The 15,633-nt window shown below is 46.4% G+C and overlaps 2 protein-coding genes across 4 annotated transcripts in view; one reads left to right on the top strand and one right to left on the bottom strand.

Moving 5' to 3' along the window:
- Nucleotides 1-6,209: 6,209 nt before the first annotated feature.
- On the bottom strand, nucleotides 6,210-13,536 carry xkr6a (XK, Kell blood group complex subunit-related family, member 6a; the record flags this gene model as incomplete). The annotated part of the gene is given in 5 exon segments (XM_080519712.1): nucleotides 6,210-6,714; nucleotides 7,582-7,999; nucleotides 9,639-9,835; nucleotides 12,957-13,332; nucleotides 13,335-13,536. Coding segments are annotated over 5 exon segments (1,698 nt in total).
- gckr (glucokinase (hexokinase 4) regulator) overlaps nucleotides 9,684-15,633 on the top strand; it is a 37,022-nt gene continuing 31,072 nt past the window's right edge. For all 3 annotated transcript variants that reach the window (XM_080519710.1, XM_080519709.1, XM_080519711.1), the window contains exon 1: nucleotides 9,684-9,816. The gene's annotated coding sequence lies outside the window, so the exon portion shown is untranslated. The remainder of the gene's footprint in view (nucleotides 9,817-15,633) is intronic.

Genomic DNA, 15,633 nt, shown 5'->3' with positions numbered 1-15,633 from the left:
ATCAAACTTCACTCATATAGTCTCCAAATGAACTGTATACATTTATAGGTTTTTTTTTTTTTTTTTTTCTTTTCCCAAAAAAAAAAAAAAAAATCATAACTTCTTCTGTAGTCATCTGTAATATTGTAAATCTTTGTCTCTTCACAGATAAATAGACTTTGTTTCTCAGGAGGTATTGTAACAAAAATAACACATTTCCTTAAATGTTTGAAAATATCGTCGAACTCTTCTCCGGGGGTTTTTCCCTCCAGAGTTCACGTGTCCTCTCCTCTCTTCTCTCTCTCTCTCGCCTCGTTTGTAGTTGAGATTATTTGGTGTGAATCAGGAAAAGAAAGAGAGAAAGAAAACAAAAACAAACAAAAAAAAACCACCCACGTCCATGCCCCGCCCCTTATTCCCACCTGGCCACGCCCCCCCCTCCCCCCTCTCACCCAGAGACAAGAAAATTCCTGAAAGGTATTTGTTATGAGCAAATGCAGGCGAGTGGAGTTGGGAGGCCGAGCGCCCCCCACAGGTGAGCAGATGTAGTGCAGATGTGCAGACACCCTCGTCTCAGTGGAGAACAGCGAATATCACATTAAAACTATTCAAAACTAGCTCATTGCTACTTAAATCTACACGCTTTTCTCATAGTCGTGCATTAAAAAAAAAACTTTTTTTTTTGTGGTTTTAATCACACACTCTTGTCTTTTCTCATAAATAAAGCAATATGAGTCTAGATTTTCTATTTAATCTGTATTTTTGTTCGAATGGAATATTTATGATTTTGGTCTTTTTTTTTGGTGTTTTAATATTTCACTTTTTTGGCATTTTACTCACTAAATGTATGTTTTTTTTAAAACTCTACTATTCAAGATTTTACCCTGTTCTTACGCCTCATAAAGTTGTGTTTTATTATTTATAGATTTGACCTTTTTTTCTAATGAATTTGATTAATTTTGCTCGTTTCTTTAAATATCTTACAAATTCCATTAGTGTTTAAGTCACTAAATTAATGTATTCTTCCCCCTCAGGGAATATTTAAGATTTCTACGTTTAAGATCTTACAAATTAAATGTTATTTTAACCAACTACTACATGTTTTTACTCGTAATGCAACATAATAACAGATTTTCCCTTTATTCTTTTTCTTTAATTTATTGTTTTTACTCTCAATTGCACAAGTTTAATTTCTTTCAAATATCAATTTCTTTGTATTTTATTCGCTGAAACGTAACTTTTTTTTGAAGAAAACATTTATTTCTGCTCCTTGAAACTTTCTATACTTTCTCTTTAATTTATCTTTTTATATCAATAGAATACCAAAATGTTTTTTCTTATCCAATCACTTTTTTTTTTTTTAGCATTTCAAGTTGTTTTTTCACCTTCTAATTACTAAATCTGTTGTTAACTCAAATGTAGGAATTTAATTAAATATAATTTCCACTTTTTCTTGTGTCTGCTGCTCTAAAGTTCGTATTTTTTCCTCTTGACGTTTTAATTTTTAAAGTTTGTGATTCTTTCGAAGAAACGGACGCTTTAAACAAACAAATATACAACTTTTAACGTATATAAACATCAGCGGGGAGAGTTTAGAAGCTATTGACTATGAGTGCATGATGGGAAATTCTGTTGTTCATTATTGCTGGTGGATTATTATTTAGTCCGATGCCATTTCGTCAGTGGTTTTTATCGATCTATACGGATTAAAAGGCGGCGCTGGGCTGTGTGGTGAACCGCCTCCCAGACCTCCACCCGCCTTCCTGATACCTGCACGGGTTTCTTCTCTCCTCGCGGTACATTCTGGATATTTAGAAAGAACATTGACGTATCAGTACGTCGGATGGAGCCGCCGAAGCGAAACCCGCCGGGGGACATGAGATCCAACCGAACTACCAAGAGAATGTATTTACAATCAAAAGAAGCCCACCACGAGAAGAAAAATGAAAGAAAAAGCTACTTTTAGCACATTGAACTCGCTAGTTATTACTATTAATTTCTTCTTTTTTTTTCTTAATCAAGCTGAAGAACACAGTAGAAATAAAAAAGCATGACCCCCCCCCCCCCCCCCCTCCCCCTCCCCGACAAAATCAGTACATCCAAGATTGAGTTTGACCCTGCCCTGTGCTTGTCGTATCCACACCTGAGTCCTGGATCGTCACATTTGCCTCCCCCCATACACCCCCCCCCCCCATCCTGAAAAGAGGACTCAGATGTGGTTAAAAACTGAGATCACAACCGCTCAGCCTCGAGTTCCACAAAGCCACCAGTGAGTGATTAACTTTGGCAAAAAAAAACAAAGAGAAGTAAATAAGTCAATCAAATAAAAGCATATGAAGCAACTTTGTCACTCTCTCTCTCACACACACACACACACACACAGCCTCATATGCTTTGCAGACCCTGATAGTGGAACATTATTGTTCATCCCAAGAGGAGAAATCAAAACGTTATGGACATTCCTCAGTCGGGAGGTGATTAACCCCCCCCCCCCACGAGACTTAAATGAAATCAATCAAAAGACAATCCAGAAAGTTGCCACCAACGTTTCAAGACAAAAATTAAATAAAAAAATGTAAACCTCACATGTTTTTGCAGTGGCGACACGTTAACGCTTAAGGGTTTCCTCTCTCCGTCAGGCATGAAGAAGAAAAAAACAAGAAATCGCAGGAAAGCAAGCGAAGAACAGTGATGTGGTATTTCTGTAAAGGTTATCTATCGCAGGGATGTAACCTTGCATAGCTGTGGATGTGTAGCCATACAACAGTGGAGCGATACAACTGGCTGTTTTTTTTTTTTTTTTTAATTATTATTATTTTTTAGGCCCCGTTTACATGAAAACGTTTCAGGAAAGTCTCGCGTTCACAACGGCAATGTTTTGAAATCGGTGCGATTGGTTGTTTTCGGTAATAAAACCGCGCACACGCTATCTGTTTATGCGAAGATCCCCCCCCCCCCCCCCCTCATTTCCATGTAGAGGGAGTTGGAGCGTTGTCAAAAAGTTGCACTCCCCCCCCTTGTTTCCACACAGATGTTAAAGTTGCGTTTTCCCCCGTTTCCATGGAGACGTAGTTGGAGCGTTCTTTAATAGTTAAATTGTCCCCGTTTCCATGGAGACGGAGTTGGAGCGTTCTTAATAGTTAAATTGTCCCCGTTTCCATGGAGACGGAGATGGCGCATTCTTTAATCATTAAATTGTCCCCGTTTCCATGGAGACATAGTTGGAGCGTTCTTTAATAGTTACACTTTCCCCGTTTCCATGGAGACGGAGTTGGCGCATTCTTTAATCATTAAATTGTCCCCGTTTCCATGGAGACATAGTTGGAGCGTTCTTTAATAGTTACATTTTCCCCGTTTCCATGGAAATGGAGTTGGAGCGTTTTTCGAATATACACTTTTTGAAAAAGTTGCGTTTTCACCCATCTGCAAGGAGAGCATTTTCAAAAGTTGCCCGTTGCCCATTTTGGAAAACGTTGCATTTTTCTTCCATCAGTTTTTCGGCAAGAGTGAGAGCGTTTTCTAAAAGCCCCCCCCCCCCCCACCCCCACCCATATATAATTTCCACTGCAACAAAGAATTCACAAAAACTTTGCGTTTTCGATGAAGCTACCCCCATCTCCACGGCAACGGATTCGGAGCGCTTTGGTTAAAAAAAAAAAAAAAAAAAAAAAGTTGCATTTCCCTCCGGTCTCCATGGAATCAAAAAGTTTTCCGTTGTCACCTGAAACGTTGCGGTGTGAACGGGGCCTCCATCTCCCGGATCGGAGAGGAAACCCTCTTTTTTTCTTTTTTTCATTCCTTTTCGGCTGTGTCCGACCTGATTCGGCTACGTTTAAACCTGATTGGCTGCAAAGGGTGGGGAGGCGTGGTCCCGAGGGTGGGGGGTGGGGGGGGGGGCGTTAGGGGGGGTTAGGGTGAGGTGGGATGAGAAACGACCTCCCGTTGACCCTTGAAGCCGTCTGCGCCTTCGATTCTCTAAAACATTCATGCAAGAAAACTCACGAGCACGATCCGCGACACGTACAATTAATGCCTGACTGTGTTCTCTAAACGGCACATATTCGGCTTTTAGGACGACGTGCTGACTTTTTTTTTTTTTTTTTTTTTGTCGTTTTGTTTTTATTTTTTCTTCTTTTATTTCTGTATTTTTTTTGTCCCTTTCCATTTCTATGCCCCGACACACCGCACCCATGCCTAATGTACAGTGCACGTCCGGATCGGAGCGTAGCAAAAGAAGCAGTCCCGCGGATAAGGCATTGTTATCAACTTTAGTTTCTCAGAGACAGAGGTGGTGCCTTTTCTTCTTTTTTTTTGTCGTTTTGTTTTTGTTTTGTTTGTGAGGGGGAAAAAAAAACAAACCCCGATTTGGCTAAACTCTTCACCCAAAAACCAGTTTTAACTGTACAAAAAAACAAACCCTTCACTCATTAGCACCATATGAATATTGTTCCCAAATTATCAAGGAGGGAAAAGGATTCTTGGGATTTTAGTGTGTGTGTGTGTGTGAGGTAGGGATACATCCCATGTTGTTACTTGGTCTCCCCATGTGTGTGTGTTGGAGTGTGACTACCTGTGCACGCTAAGCACATCTCCCTAGCGTCGGAGACTTGCATAGCTTCTGCAAGACAGGAAGAGCAGTTGTCCGATTGGACGGAGCCTCTTTTTTTTTTTTTTGGCACAGCCTTGGCCGACAACTGAAGGCAGTACTTAAGTTGCACCGTGTAGAACTTCAAAGAGACAATCTGCCCTTATTGCACCGTACCGCACTGTTGTGTTCCTTTTTGTTTTTTGTGTTGTTGTTTTTTTTGTTGCACCATATGAAGTGTTAGAGTAGCCGGAGAGCGCGGCGATTCGTCGTCTTTAGTTGTTCAGCTAGCACCAACGGGAAAAGAATGTAAATCCACTTTCGTAAACGGCATACTTCAGCAATTCTAGCGTTGGTCTTCGCTCGACTGATTTGGGGGTGGGGGAGGGGTGGAGTCGTCGTCAATGCACTCCGAAACGTGATTAAATACGTATTCACCCTTAGAAATGGAATCGTCAATCCTACATTTATAAGGAGAGAGAAAAAAAAGAGGCACGGATGATAGATTCTGATAAAAACTCGACCAAACTTGTAAAATGTGCCGAAGTATCGCCTTTTCGCTCGCTTTAAACGCCCCCTCTGATTATTAACCGTGACTCGTGACCCTCGCTCACGACGGCGTGTGGGTTTCGTTCTTTTCTTTCTTTTTTTTCCTTCTCCCTTTCGCCGATGACTGATATCGCGGCACATTTTGTTGTCGCCTGCCAGACTAACAGCTTGGATTACAGGGATAAACAAACAAGAGGGAGATAACGATCCCGTTACATCACGGCTCAGCCTTTTCTGGAGGAGGAGGCCACGTTGGACACGACTCGTCGGGGGAAGGGGGGGGTGTCGGGCGAGTCACCCGGGAGGGTTGCGACAACTGAATTCCGGACGGTTTTCCATATAGCAGCTGGGAGTGGCGAGTGGGGGACCGGGAAGAAAACAAAAACAAACAAAAAAAACCAAACAAATGCTGGCTTTTTTTTTGTTTGTTTCTTGTTCGGGTTTGGGGACATTTTTTTTTAGATTCTTTCCGCTGCTCTCGAAACGACGGACTCTTCCGTTTCCTCCCCCCCCCCCCCCCCCCCCCTTCCCCAAACGACGACGTGACGGCACGTTACAAAACACCCGCTCTGTACATACAAAATATATACACTACCTTTTTAGACGAGACTGACGACAACACGTTCACAAACTTGCTTGGCTCGGATGGCGACTCGTTCCGTGCGTCACTTCTTACGATTCCCGCCGAAACCCCCCCCCACCCCCACCCCACCCCACCCCCCGCGATGGACGCCCGGACGCGCTTTGCGTCTCTCTATTCGTTCAACTTATTTATTTATTTTATGTTCAACTCCATTCTCGCTCAACGGAGTGTGGCGATCCGCGGCGATGGTTCGGGGGAGGGTTAGCGGAGACGGAGGTGGACTCAAGTGGGCCGGTTGAGTCATGGCCGTGGGACTCGCGGAGAAACGGGCGAGTATGTGTGTGTGTGTGTGTGTCGGTGCGATTGTGTGCGCATCAAAGTGTGACAGATTGCTTTTGTGCATGTGTGTATGTGCTTACCTCTAAATCTCTTAAACATCCACGTATACTCTTTTTTTTGTGTGTGTGCTCACGTGTACCTCTGTGTGTGTGTGCTTGTGTGTTTGTATATGTGTCAGAGTGAGGACTCGTACTGCAAGAGTTCGTACAGCAGGGGTCCGTCACGGTATCTGATGCCCACCGCCGCCGGCGTTATGTACTGCAGGATGTTGATAGTCCTCCGCAGGCGGCGGTCCACGTAGTGGGCGTCCCACGCCGGGTAGCGCTTCCGCGGCATGTCGATCTTGATGAGTGGGCCCTCGGGCTTGGAGACGGGCGGCGCCGACCGCACCTGGAAGACGGGCAGACACGTCTCGGCCACGTCCTCCTCCGTCTCCGACTTGGCCATGTGGGCCGGCGTGGGCGGCGCGGTGGGCGGGGCCGACGGCGGCAGCGGCAGGCCCCAGAGCAGCTGGGCGCAGCAGGACGAGGCGGGGCTCGGCTGGAGGTGCGCGGTGGCCGGGTGGAGGAAGCCGTAGTACAGCAGCATGACCAGGACGCCGCCGGCAAACGTCAGGTAGACGCCGCACAGCGCCGGGACGGCGTAGGAGTCGGTCAGCGCCGGGTCGCGGTACGCGTACCTGCAGGGAGCAACACATCAGGTGAAGATCTGTCTTTCTGAAAACCCGAGTCTTAAATTTGAGCGACTTTATGATCACGGCCAACGAAAAATAAGTCACTTCCGTTTCAGCCAAAAGCTTCGGGTTTGTACTTGCCGCGATTACCCTTGATTGTTCCCGGCTGTACCTCATTGTCAATGTGAAAACGATGTAGTTTGCCTGCCAGGCCACGAGTTGGCGCTGTTTGTTTGTTTTCATTTCAAAAACAAAACAGAAAATAGACACACGCTTCCCATTACATCAAAGCCTTTTTGAACAGTTGCGCTTTTTTCCAAATTTACACAGAAGTGGCCAGGTTTTCTGGTTTTCTGACAGAGTCGGAGGGTGTTTTTGAAAAATTGCGTCTGCCTGTCGCCGCCAAGACGGAGTCGGAAGGTTTTTAAATAGTTGCGTTTTCAGTGGCTGTGACCCCCCCCCCACAAGCACAGTGACATTTTTGCCTTTTTCACAACATTGTTTTTTCGGTCAGTCTTGCGTCTGGTCATTGACGTCATTTCCTGGTTTTCTCAAAAGACTTTTGACTTTGATCGTGGTATATTTAAGCCAAATTGACTGACTGTTGGAATCGCATTTCTCTCATTATGCCGACTTCTTTTCAGCTCGGATCACACGTCAAACCACCCAAAGAAAGGATCGGCTTTCCCTGAATTGCCCCTCTTGGGGTTTTTTTTTTCCTGCAGTTTCAGTGCCGACATGCTGACGTTTCGGCGCCGTGTGCTTTATTTTCATCTCGCAGGAATCCCGCTGAGACGTGACAAACGACCTCGCGTTAAGAGGTCCGCGATTCCTTCCGCGGTGTCGCGTTGCGTGCTTCTCGGACCGACTCACCACAGGCCGGTGAGGATGGTGTTCTCGGCCAGCACCACCGTGTAGTACACCACCATCCTGGAGCGCGTGCGGCCCTCCTTCACGTTGAACCAGCAGAAGATGTAGACGATGCCCACCACCATGTTGAAGAGCACCTCCTCCCACTTGGACATGCAGAAGTCGGTGCCGCCGTGCACCACCCAGAAGGCCATGGCGCACCAGTGCACCACCACGAAGATGCCGAAGTAGATGTGGAAGAGGGAGGCGAAGAGGGCGAGCGAGAGGACGCGCGACGAGATGGTGAAGAGGCGCCAGAAGAGGTGGAGCACCGCGCCGCGGTAGCTCATGCTGCGCTGGTCGTCGCGCGAGTCCCGCAGCAGCTTGTGGTAGGAGGCCAGGACCCAGGCGAGGGAGAGCAGCGAGGCCAGGGAGGAGATGCCTGCGGAGGGAGAGGAGTTAGATACGATACGATACGATACGATACGATACGATACGATACGATACGATACGATACGATACGATACGATACGATACGCGAAGCTAAGCTAAGCTACGATACGATACGATTATATAAGATACGATACGCTAAGCAAAGCTAAGCTAAGCTACGATATGCTATGATTATATAAGATACGATACGCTAAATGGAGCTAAGCTAAGCTACGATACAATATGATTATATAAGATTATATAAGATATGATACAATAAGATTATATAAGATACGATAAGATAAGATAAGATTCGATAAGATACGATGCGATAAGATTATATAAGATTATATAAGATATGATACGATAAGATTATATAAGATTATATAAGATGCGATAAGATAAGATAAGATTCGATTAGATAAGATTCGATAAGATACGATACGATAAGATTATATAAGATACGATAAGATTACATAAGATACAATAAGATTATATAAGATTATATAAAATACGATAAGATAAGATTCGATTAGATACGATAAAATACGATGCGATACGATACGATGAGATTATATAAGATACTATACGATGCGATAAGATTATATAAGATAATATAAGATCAATCAATAAGCCTTTATTGATCTCACAAAGGAGAAATTTACTTGTTACATTCTGCTCTGAAAGACACTCATGAGTAGGAAAGACAAGAAATGTGCAAAGAATAGAGGTATCTCATATACAATGACTATCAAGAACTCTAAGGGCCAAAAGTATTTACAGTAGAAGTAATAGTAAGTGAAATAGGACTAAAATTAAAATAAGATAAAAATCACAGACTATAAAAAAGTATAATAACTTCTAAGGGGAGCAAAGAATACGGTAAGATGAAATACAAGGAAATTAAACTATGATGGGGGGGACGGCAAAGTGTAGAATAAAAGTACAATAAACATACTATAGTAGAAAATAATACCAGTGTTGTCAGTGCAGGTTCAGTCCTAACAAGTGGTCAATTAAGTGACGTAGATAAAGTGGCATAGATGCAGGGGTTATTCCACATAGTATTGCATGTTAGCGACTTGCTCAAGGGGCCTGAATCACTCAGAAGAAGGTAAGAATCACGATTCTGAGGTTGTGCTGCCATCACTGTGAGTCACCCAGGGAGATTGGCCTTAAACAACGAAATAGCTCACGACATGACTGAAACATTTAGCGTGGTGAGATGAGTCTCAAACATGAGGTTATTTTTAACGTCCCAGCTGCTCGTCCCCACTTTCCTGCGCCAGTCACATATTTACATTGTCCCAAAAAACTCTTAGCGACCAGGATGAACAACACCAGTGGGTGGCGGCGGAGATGATGCATCTCCTGCGTGAGTAAGGTAGAGGAGGGCGACGGAGTGGCGCCAGCGGAGCCGTCACACAACTCGTCACCTGTACCTGGGGGTACAGACAGCGTGTGGGAATCCAAAAGCAGCGGCGGCGCCGCCTGCAGCCGCGGAACGGCAATGGGCGCAAATGGCTAATTACTGTTTGTACAGCTGCCGAAACGGGGCGAGACACACGGGGAAACGTGGCGTTATGCGCACGGCTAACTGCCGTCCCCGCAGTGGGGGGGTGGGGGTGGGGTGGGGGGGGTCCACCTACACTGCAGCGTCTCGGCCCGGTTCTCCTGGATCATGATGCAGAGCTGCAGGACCAGCTGGGGCGCCGACTCCAGGAAGGTCTCCAGGAGGCGCAGCATGTTGACGTCGGCGTACTCGAACATCATCGCCCAGTACCAGCGCCGCTGATGCTCCTTCTGCCGACGCGACATGACGCCCAGGTACAACGTCCGGATGTACCTGCAAGGGGGGGTGAGACCACCAGGGGAAGTGATGATGCTCAATGTTGTTCCACACCTTTCGGGCTGATGATGATATCTGATTGTACTACTCCGACAAAAATACACAAAATACATCGCTTTGCCATACGTGCACTTCCTCCATATCAGTGACTCCCAACCTTTTCCCCCCCAAGGGACCAAGGTTGTACCATTGTGAACCCATTGAACCCGAACCCTCCCCCCCCCCCACTGCCCCATGCACAACTACACAAATACCGCAAAAGCCACAGTGCCACAGCAAAAGTCACAACGCAACAGTAAAAAAAACCAAAAACCAAAAAACACAACAGTAAAAAAGCACAACAAAACAGCAAAAAACCAACAATAAACTAGCAAAAAAAGCAAAACACAACAGTAAAAGCAACAACAAAACAGCAAAAAAAAACACAACTGCAAAAAAGCAACAACACAACTGCAAAAACAACAACACAACAGCAAAACAACAACACAACAGCAAAAGCAACAACAAAACAGCAAAAAAGCAACAACACAACAGCAAAAACAACAACACAACAGCAAAAACAACAACACAACAGCAAAAGCAACAACAAAACAGCAAAAAAGCAACAACACAACAGCAAAAACAACAACAACAGTAAAAGCAACAACAAAAGTTATCCCACAAAAGAAGTGAGGCAACAGTGGAAAGAACACTTGTTTGTTTCCAGGCTACAATATTTTCTGACTTTTAATCACAGGAGAGTTTCAGAGTTGCTACGGTTCATTAAACTCTTCTGTAATCAGACAATATTGTGCCGGGACACAAACTTTCCAACTGTATTTTGACAGTTTTTCAAACCCACAATGATGCATTTTCATGTCAAATGTTGTCATTTTGTGACATAAATCAGTTAAATGCAGAGTCACTGAAACACACCAAAAAAAAAAAAATAGTTATAACCCTTAAAATCAAAACGGCTTCGTTGCCCCCGTGAATCTTTCCTTGAAAACTGTGTGCAAAATGACTATTTTTCCGGTACTTTTTAATCTTTTACGAAACACATAAGCTGTGAAAACCGATGACTCGATGACTCGAGACAAAAAAAAAAGAAAATGTTTCCACTATTTCTCGACATTTTCACCTTCTCAACCACTAATTGATTTTTCTCCAGAAAGTAATCAACAGTCAAAAAAAAAAGAGATTACTTGACTGGTTCTCACTCAAAACACATGGATTAAAAAGTCATAATCGACTGCACATGGTGGTGAAAGCCCCCCCCGTGACACTGCTGGTAAATATGAATATTGATTCACTGTTGGTCTGAAGGTTGACGAAATGAAGAGTCATGATGAAGATACGATGATGATGAAGATACCATCTACATACTGAGTTGATCTGGGGAAGTACAGTGCATGTGGGCGGGATGGAGGAGGCGGCGGATTCAATTAAAATGCCCCCGGGCGCTTACTGAGCGTATATATGCGTGCGAGGGTCTCCGGCAATATCCTCCCAGGAGCGCGTGCACGTGCGCGTGCACGCGCTCCTTCATTATGCATGCAGCTGGATGTATGTACAGCGATCACAGCCATCTGCATCCAAGCCGTATCGACGTAAGCATAAATATTGCAGCATCTGGAAGATGTGGGGGAAACGCCCACTTGTGTGGAGGAGGAGGAACACGCGCGCACACACACACACACACACACACACACACACACACACACACACACACACACACACACACACACACACGCACGCACACATTCAAGCGTCTAAAACGATCGTGTCCTTGACCAATGAAGGGTAGATTTGTTTGGCTTTTTTGGAGGGTGTGTGAACTTTGAGGGGGGGGGGGGGGGGGGTGGTTTTCATGCAACAGCCACTTAAGCGATGCCGACCATATGCAGCTAATACAGTAGATCTTCTACCCCCCCCCCTCCTCCTCCTCCTCCTCCTCCCCCCATCGCTCTCACTTCTCCCTTCCCCCTCCTTTCTCCCCAGCCTCTCCATCTCGAAGCGATCTGTCTCAATCAGGCCATACCATTTCCTCATCTACCAACACCACCCTCCTCCTCCTCCTCCTCATCCTCCTCCTCCTCCTCCTCATCCTCCTCCTCCTCCTCCTCATCCTCCTCCTCCTCCTCTTTCCATCTTCTCCTCCAGGTGGGAGAGTCCAGTCTGCGGGCCAAAAGGGGGAGATCACTGGGAAGCAGGGCACATTTTGTGGAAGTATAGGAGGGGGGGGGGGTTGTGTGTACAGGAGCAGGAGGAGGAGGGGGTGGGGGGGTTGATTCAAACCCACACACACACACACACACACACACACACATGCACACACCACTCTCCTCATCAGCCAGAGGCAAGTGGACACCATTAAGAAATCCTGAAGAGAGAGGGGTGGGCATTCTACTGCTGTGTCTTTCCAAGCAAAGGGCAAGAAAGCTGTAAGGTGTTGGTTGAAAGTGTGTTAATTATGTATTTTCTTTGGCCTTGGCAGCATTTTTAGCGCCACAATTATCACCAAACATTGTCCAACTGTGACCATGTGTGTGTGTGTGTGTGTGTAATAGAGATGAAGAAAGAAAGATGGAGGGGGGGGGGGGCGTGTTGCCAGAACCGCAGATGCTTTTTGTCTTTGTACTCTCCATGCATGCTGACACTCACTGGAAAGAGCCGTGACACCGTTTTCCCACCGGTCTAACTCACACACACGCACACGTACGCGCGCGCGCACGTGCAAGGCCCTGTTCTCCACGCGCTCTCAGCGACGTCGGGAACGCGTTCAGCACCGTGGACAGCGCCGGTGGTCGCTCCGGGTAAATGGAGGAACTCCGCGAACTTTCCGCCAACTGGCAGAAACTTCATGACGGCACGAGACTCTGGCCTGTCACACCCGCATCAGCGCGCAGACCCTGGAGGGGGCGGGGGGGGTCACCGAGAGTCTTTCTCAGCCTCCCCTGCCTGTCACTGTGAGGCGAGCCGTCCTCCACGTCAGGACGCATCAAGTCGACGCGCCACTCTAGCGTGTGCGCGTGCGTGCGTGTGTGTGTGTGTGTGTGTATGTGTGTGTGAGAGAGAGAGAGAGAGAGAGTCAGGTGTGCTGTGACAACCCCCCCCCCCCCCTCCCCCCTCCTCCTACCTCCACACTTGCCCCAGCTGCAGGATGTGGATGGTGGCCTGCCACAGCCAGATGGTGGCCAGCTGCAGGCGGTCCCTGCCGGGGTACAGGCACCCCAGGGCCACCGTGCCCCGCTTGGTCAGCCCCTCCACCTCCCCGAGCCCCCCGCCGGTGTAGTCCTGCACGAACCAGCGGAAGCTCAGGATCTGGACCAGCACCGACGGCACCAGCACGAAGAAGAGGGTGAGGCCGAACCAGAGGTAGTCCTGCCTCCGGTAGTAGTCCGCCGCCAGGCACAGGTCCGTGCCGACGTCCCAGAAGAAGACCAGCAGGGCGAGGATGATCCAGAGGCAGTCCAGCCACAGCTGCTCCCGCGGCGGGCAGTGCGTCTCCCGACGCCGACCCCTCCGGCGGCCTGGCCCCCGCCGAGCAGGGAGCCGAGGCAGGCGGAGCGGCAGCCCCAGTAGCAGGCGGACGTGCGGCAGCACTGGCAGATGTGGATCGCGGCGGAGTCCATGGGCTCCTCCGCGTCGACATCGTACAGCTGGGCGAACCCGCCGCCGTACCCGACGCCGGCCTTGCCGTCCGACTGCGCGGCCATGTTCCCCTTGCCGCCTGCCTCCTGCGATAAGCACGATAGCCGCACCGTGGTGATGGGTGGCGGGGCGCGGATACCAGAAACCTGCTGTCCCCCTCCCGCTCCCCTTCCATCAGAGCCGGCGGCGGCGCGTCGGCGGCTCCCCCTCTCCCACCCCGCGCGGTCGGGACACCGCCGCCGGGCGCTCGGACTCGGTCCCTGGTCTAGTCCAGCAGCCGGGCATCGTCCCGTCCTGCGCGCACGGTCATCTGGGGCGACGGGAGGCTATGACGTAATGCATATCCCGCTGGGCTCCAAGACGTGGACGTGTGTAATGTGTGCGTGCGTGCGAGCTGCCCTCTCAGATCACGATCGATGAAGAAGGAGGGGGAGGGGGGGGGGGGGAACAAAACAAAAAAAAACACCGGAGGATCAACCGACTCCCACGACGCATGCCGCCCGCCCCGCCGCGCTCAGGCCGCACGCAGGTACCCGGCTTCACTGCCCGCTCCGCTCCGATCCGCAGCTCCAACCCTCTGCAGCTCCTTCCTCTCCCCCTCTCTCTCTTACACTCTCTCCACTCTCTCTCTCCACTCTCTCTCTCTCTCACACTCACTCCGCCCTCCACCGAATCACCATCCAGGAACCGACATCTGGACGCACGCTTCCGTGCGTAAAAGTGCGAGGTGTCGCCGACGTCACGCATTTCGTGCCAAGTGTGCGACGTATAGAGAAGAGCTCGTCTTCGCACCCCTTCAAGAAAAAAAAAAAAAGAAAAAAAGTGCAGCAATCATCCCCATTCATTTCTCCTCCATTCGCCTCCTCTCTCGGCGTGAGTAGGATTTACAAAACGCCTTTTGCCAGATAAAGGAGTAACAACTACATGAAAGAGACTGAAGAATGAGACTTTTCGTGACGACATCGCAGATTGTCTCCCGTGGTTCTTTACTCAGATCCTCTCATTTGTTCAAATCAATTCCATTTTATTTCCACAGCGCCATATAAAACCCCGCAGAACCAGACTTGGGTGGAAAAGTCCTAAAGTTGCTGACACTTTTTATTTTTTGGCGGATAAACAGAAATTGAGCCTTAAAGGTAAATTGACCTTCTTCTTTTTTTTTTTAAATTCTATTCTATTCAACTTTCTGTAGCGTTAAATACAACACAGTCACAGTTTCTTTAACGCAACAATCCACAAGTCTGATAAAGGCATATCTCAATGTGGGACAAAACCTTTGAAGGGAAGATTTTAAAATGCACTCTTTAAAAAAACAAAACAACCAAAAAACTATGTGTGATTGGACACAGTCACATCAAGAAAGGGTGACCTTTGGAGTGATGGCAGGAGTTAATTCCAACACCACAAACCAGCTGATCAAGCACAAAAGTGCAGTATTCACTTGAAATGCTGACTCGGCGTTCTAATTCACAAATTCACTGGGCTTGAATTAATTTTGGTGATTATTATTATTATTATTATTTTTGCTTCAATGTGTATTTTATACATTTAGATATGTCAATGTTTTATTTGTCATGTCTTCCTGTACACCATTTGTAAGTATTTGACACTTTTTTAAGTTAAAAAATAAATTATTTTGTTTATTTAAGCTGTATAAAAAATATAAAAGGACATTCTGGCTGAAAGATGTGATTTAATTGAACAAATAAAATTAAGTATTTAAAATGTGATACAAGCAAGCAGATGGAAATTACACTTATGCTATTAATAGCAGAGTACTAGAATACCATATTATAGTTATTATGACCATATTACCAATTATGTTATCATGCAATAATATAATATTGATCACTTTGCGATTGCGCATTTCAAATATGTCACTGTAAAATTCAATAAAATAGTGACTTAAGAAATAAAATAAAATTTTAAAAAATGTAAATAAAATAAAATAAAAAATAAAATGGATATAGGTGTATCAGTGTTTTTTCACATCTGAAATGAATGAATTAAAAAAAAAAACGTAACCCTAAAGAACTTTATTTATGCCGGCTTCGTCTCGCCTTTTGTTTGTTTTATTGGTGAATAATAATAATTGTTTTTAAGAAAGTAAGACCTTCGTTGTTCAATATTATTCTGATTTCTGAGTAATATTATTTAATATA

Source organism: Blennius ocellaris, assembly GCF_963422515.1.
Source record: "Blennius ocellaris genome assembly, chromosome: 24".
Classification (NCBI taxonomy): domain Eukaryota; kingdom Metazoa; phylum Chordata; class Actinopteri; order Blenniiformes; family Blenniidae; genus Blennius; species Blennius ocellaris.
This window is presented reverse-complemented; position numbering and strand designations above follow the sequence as displayed.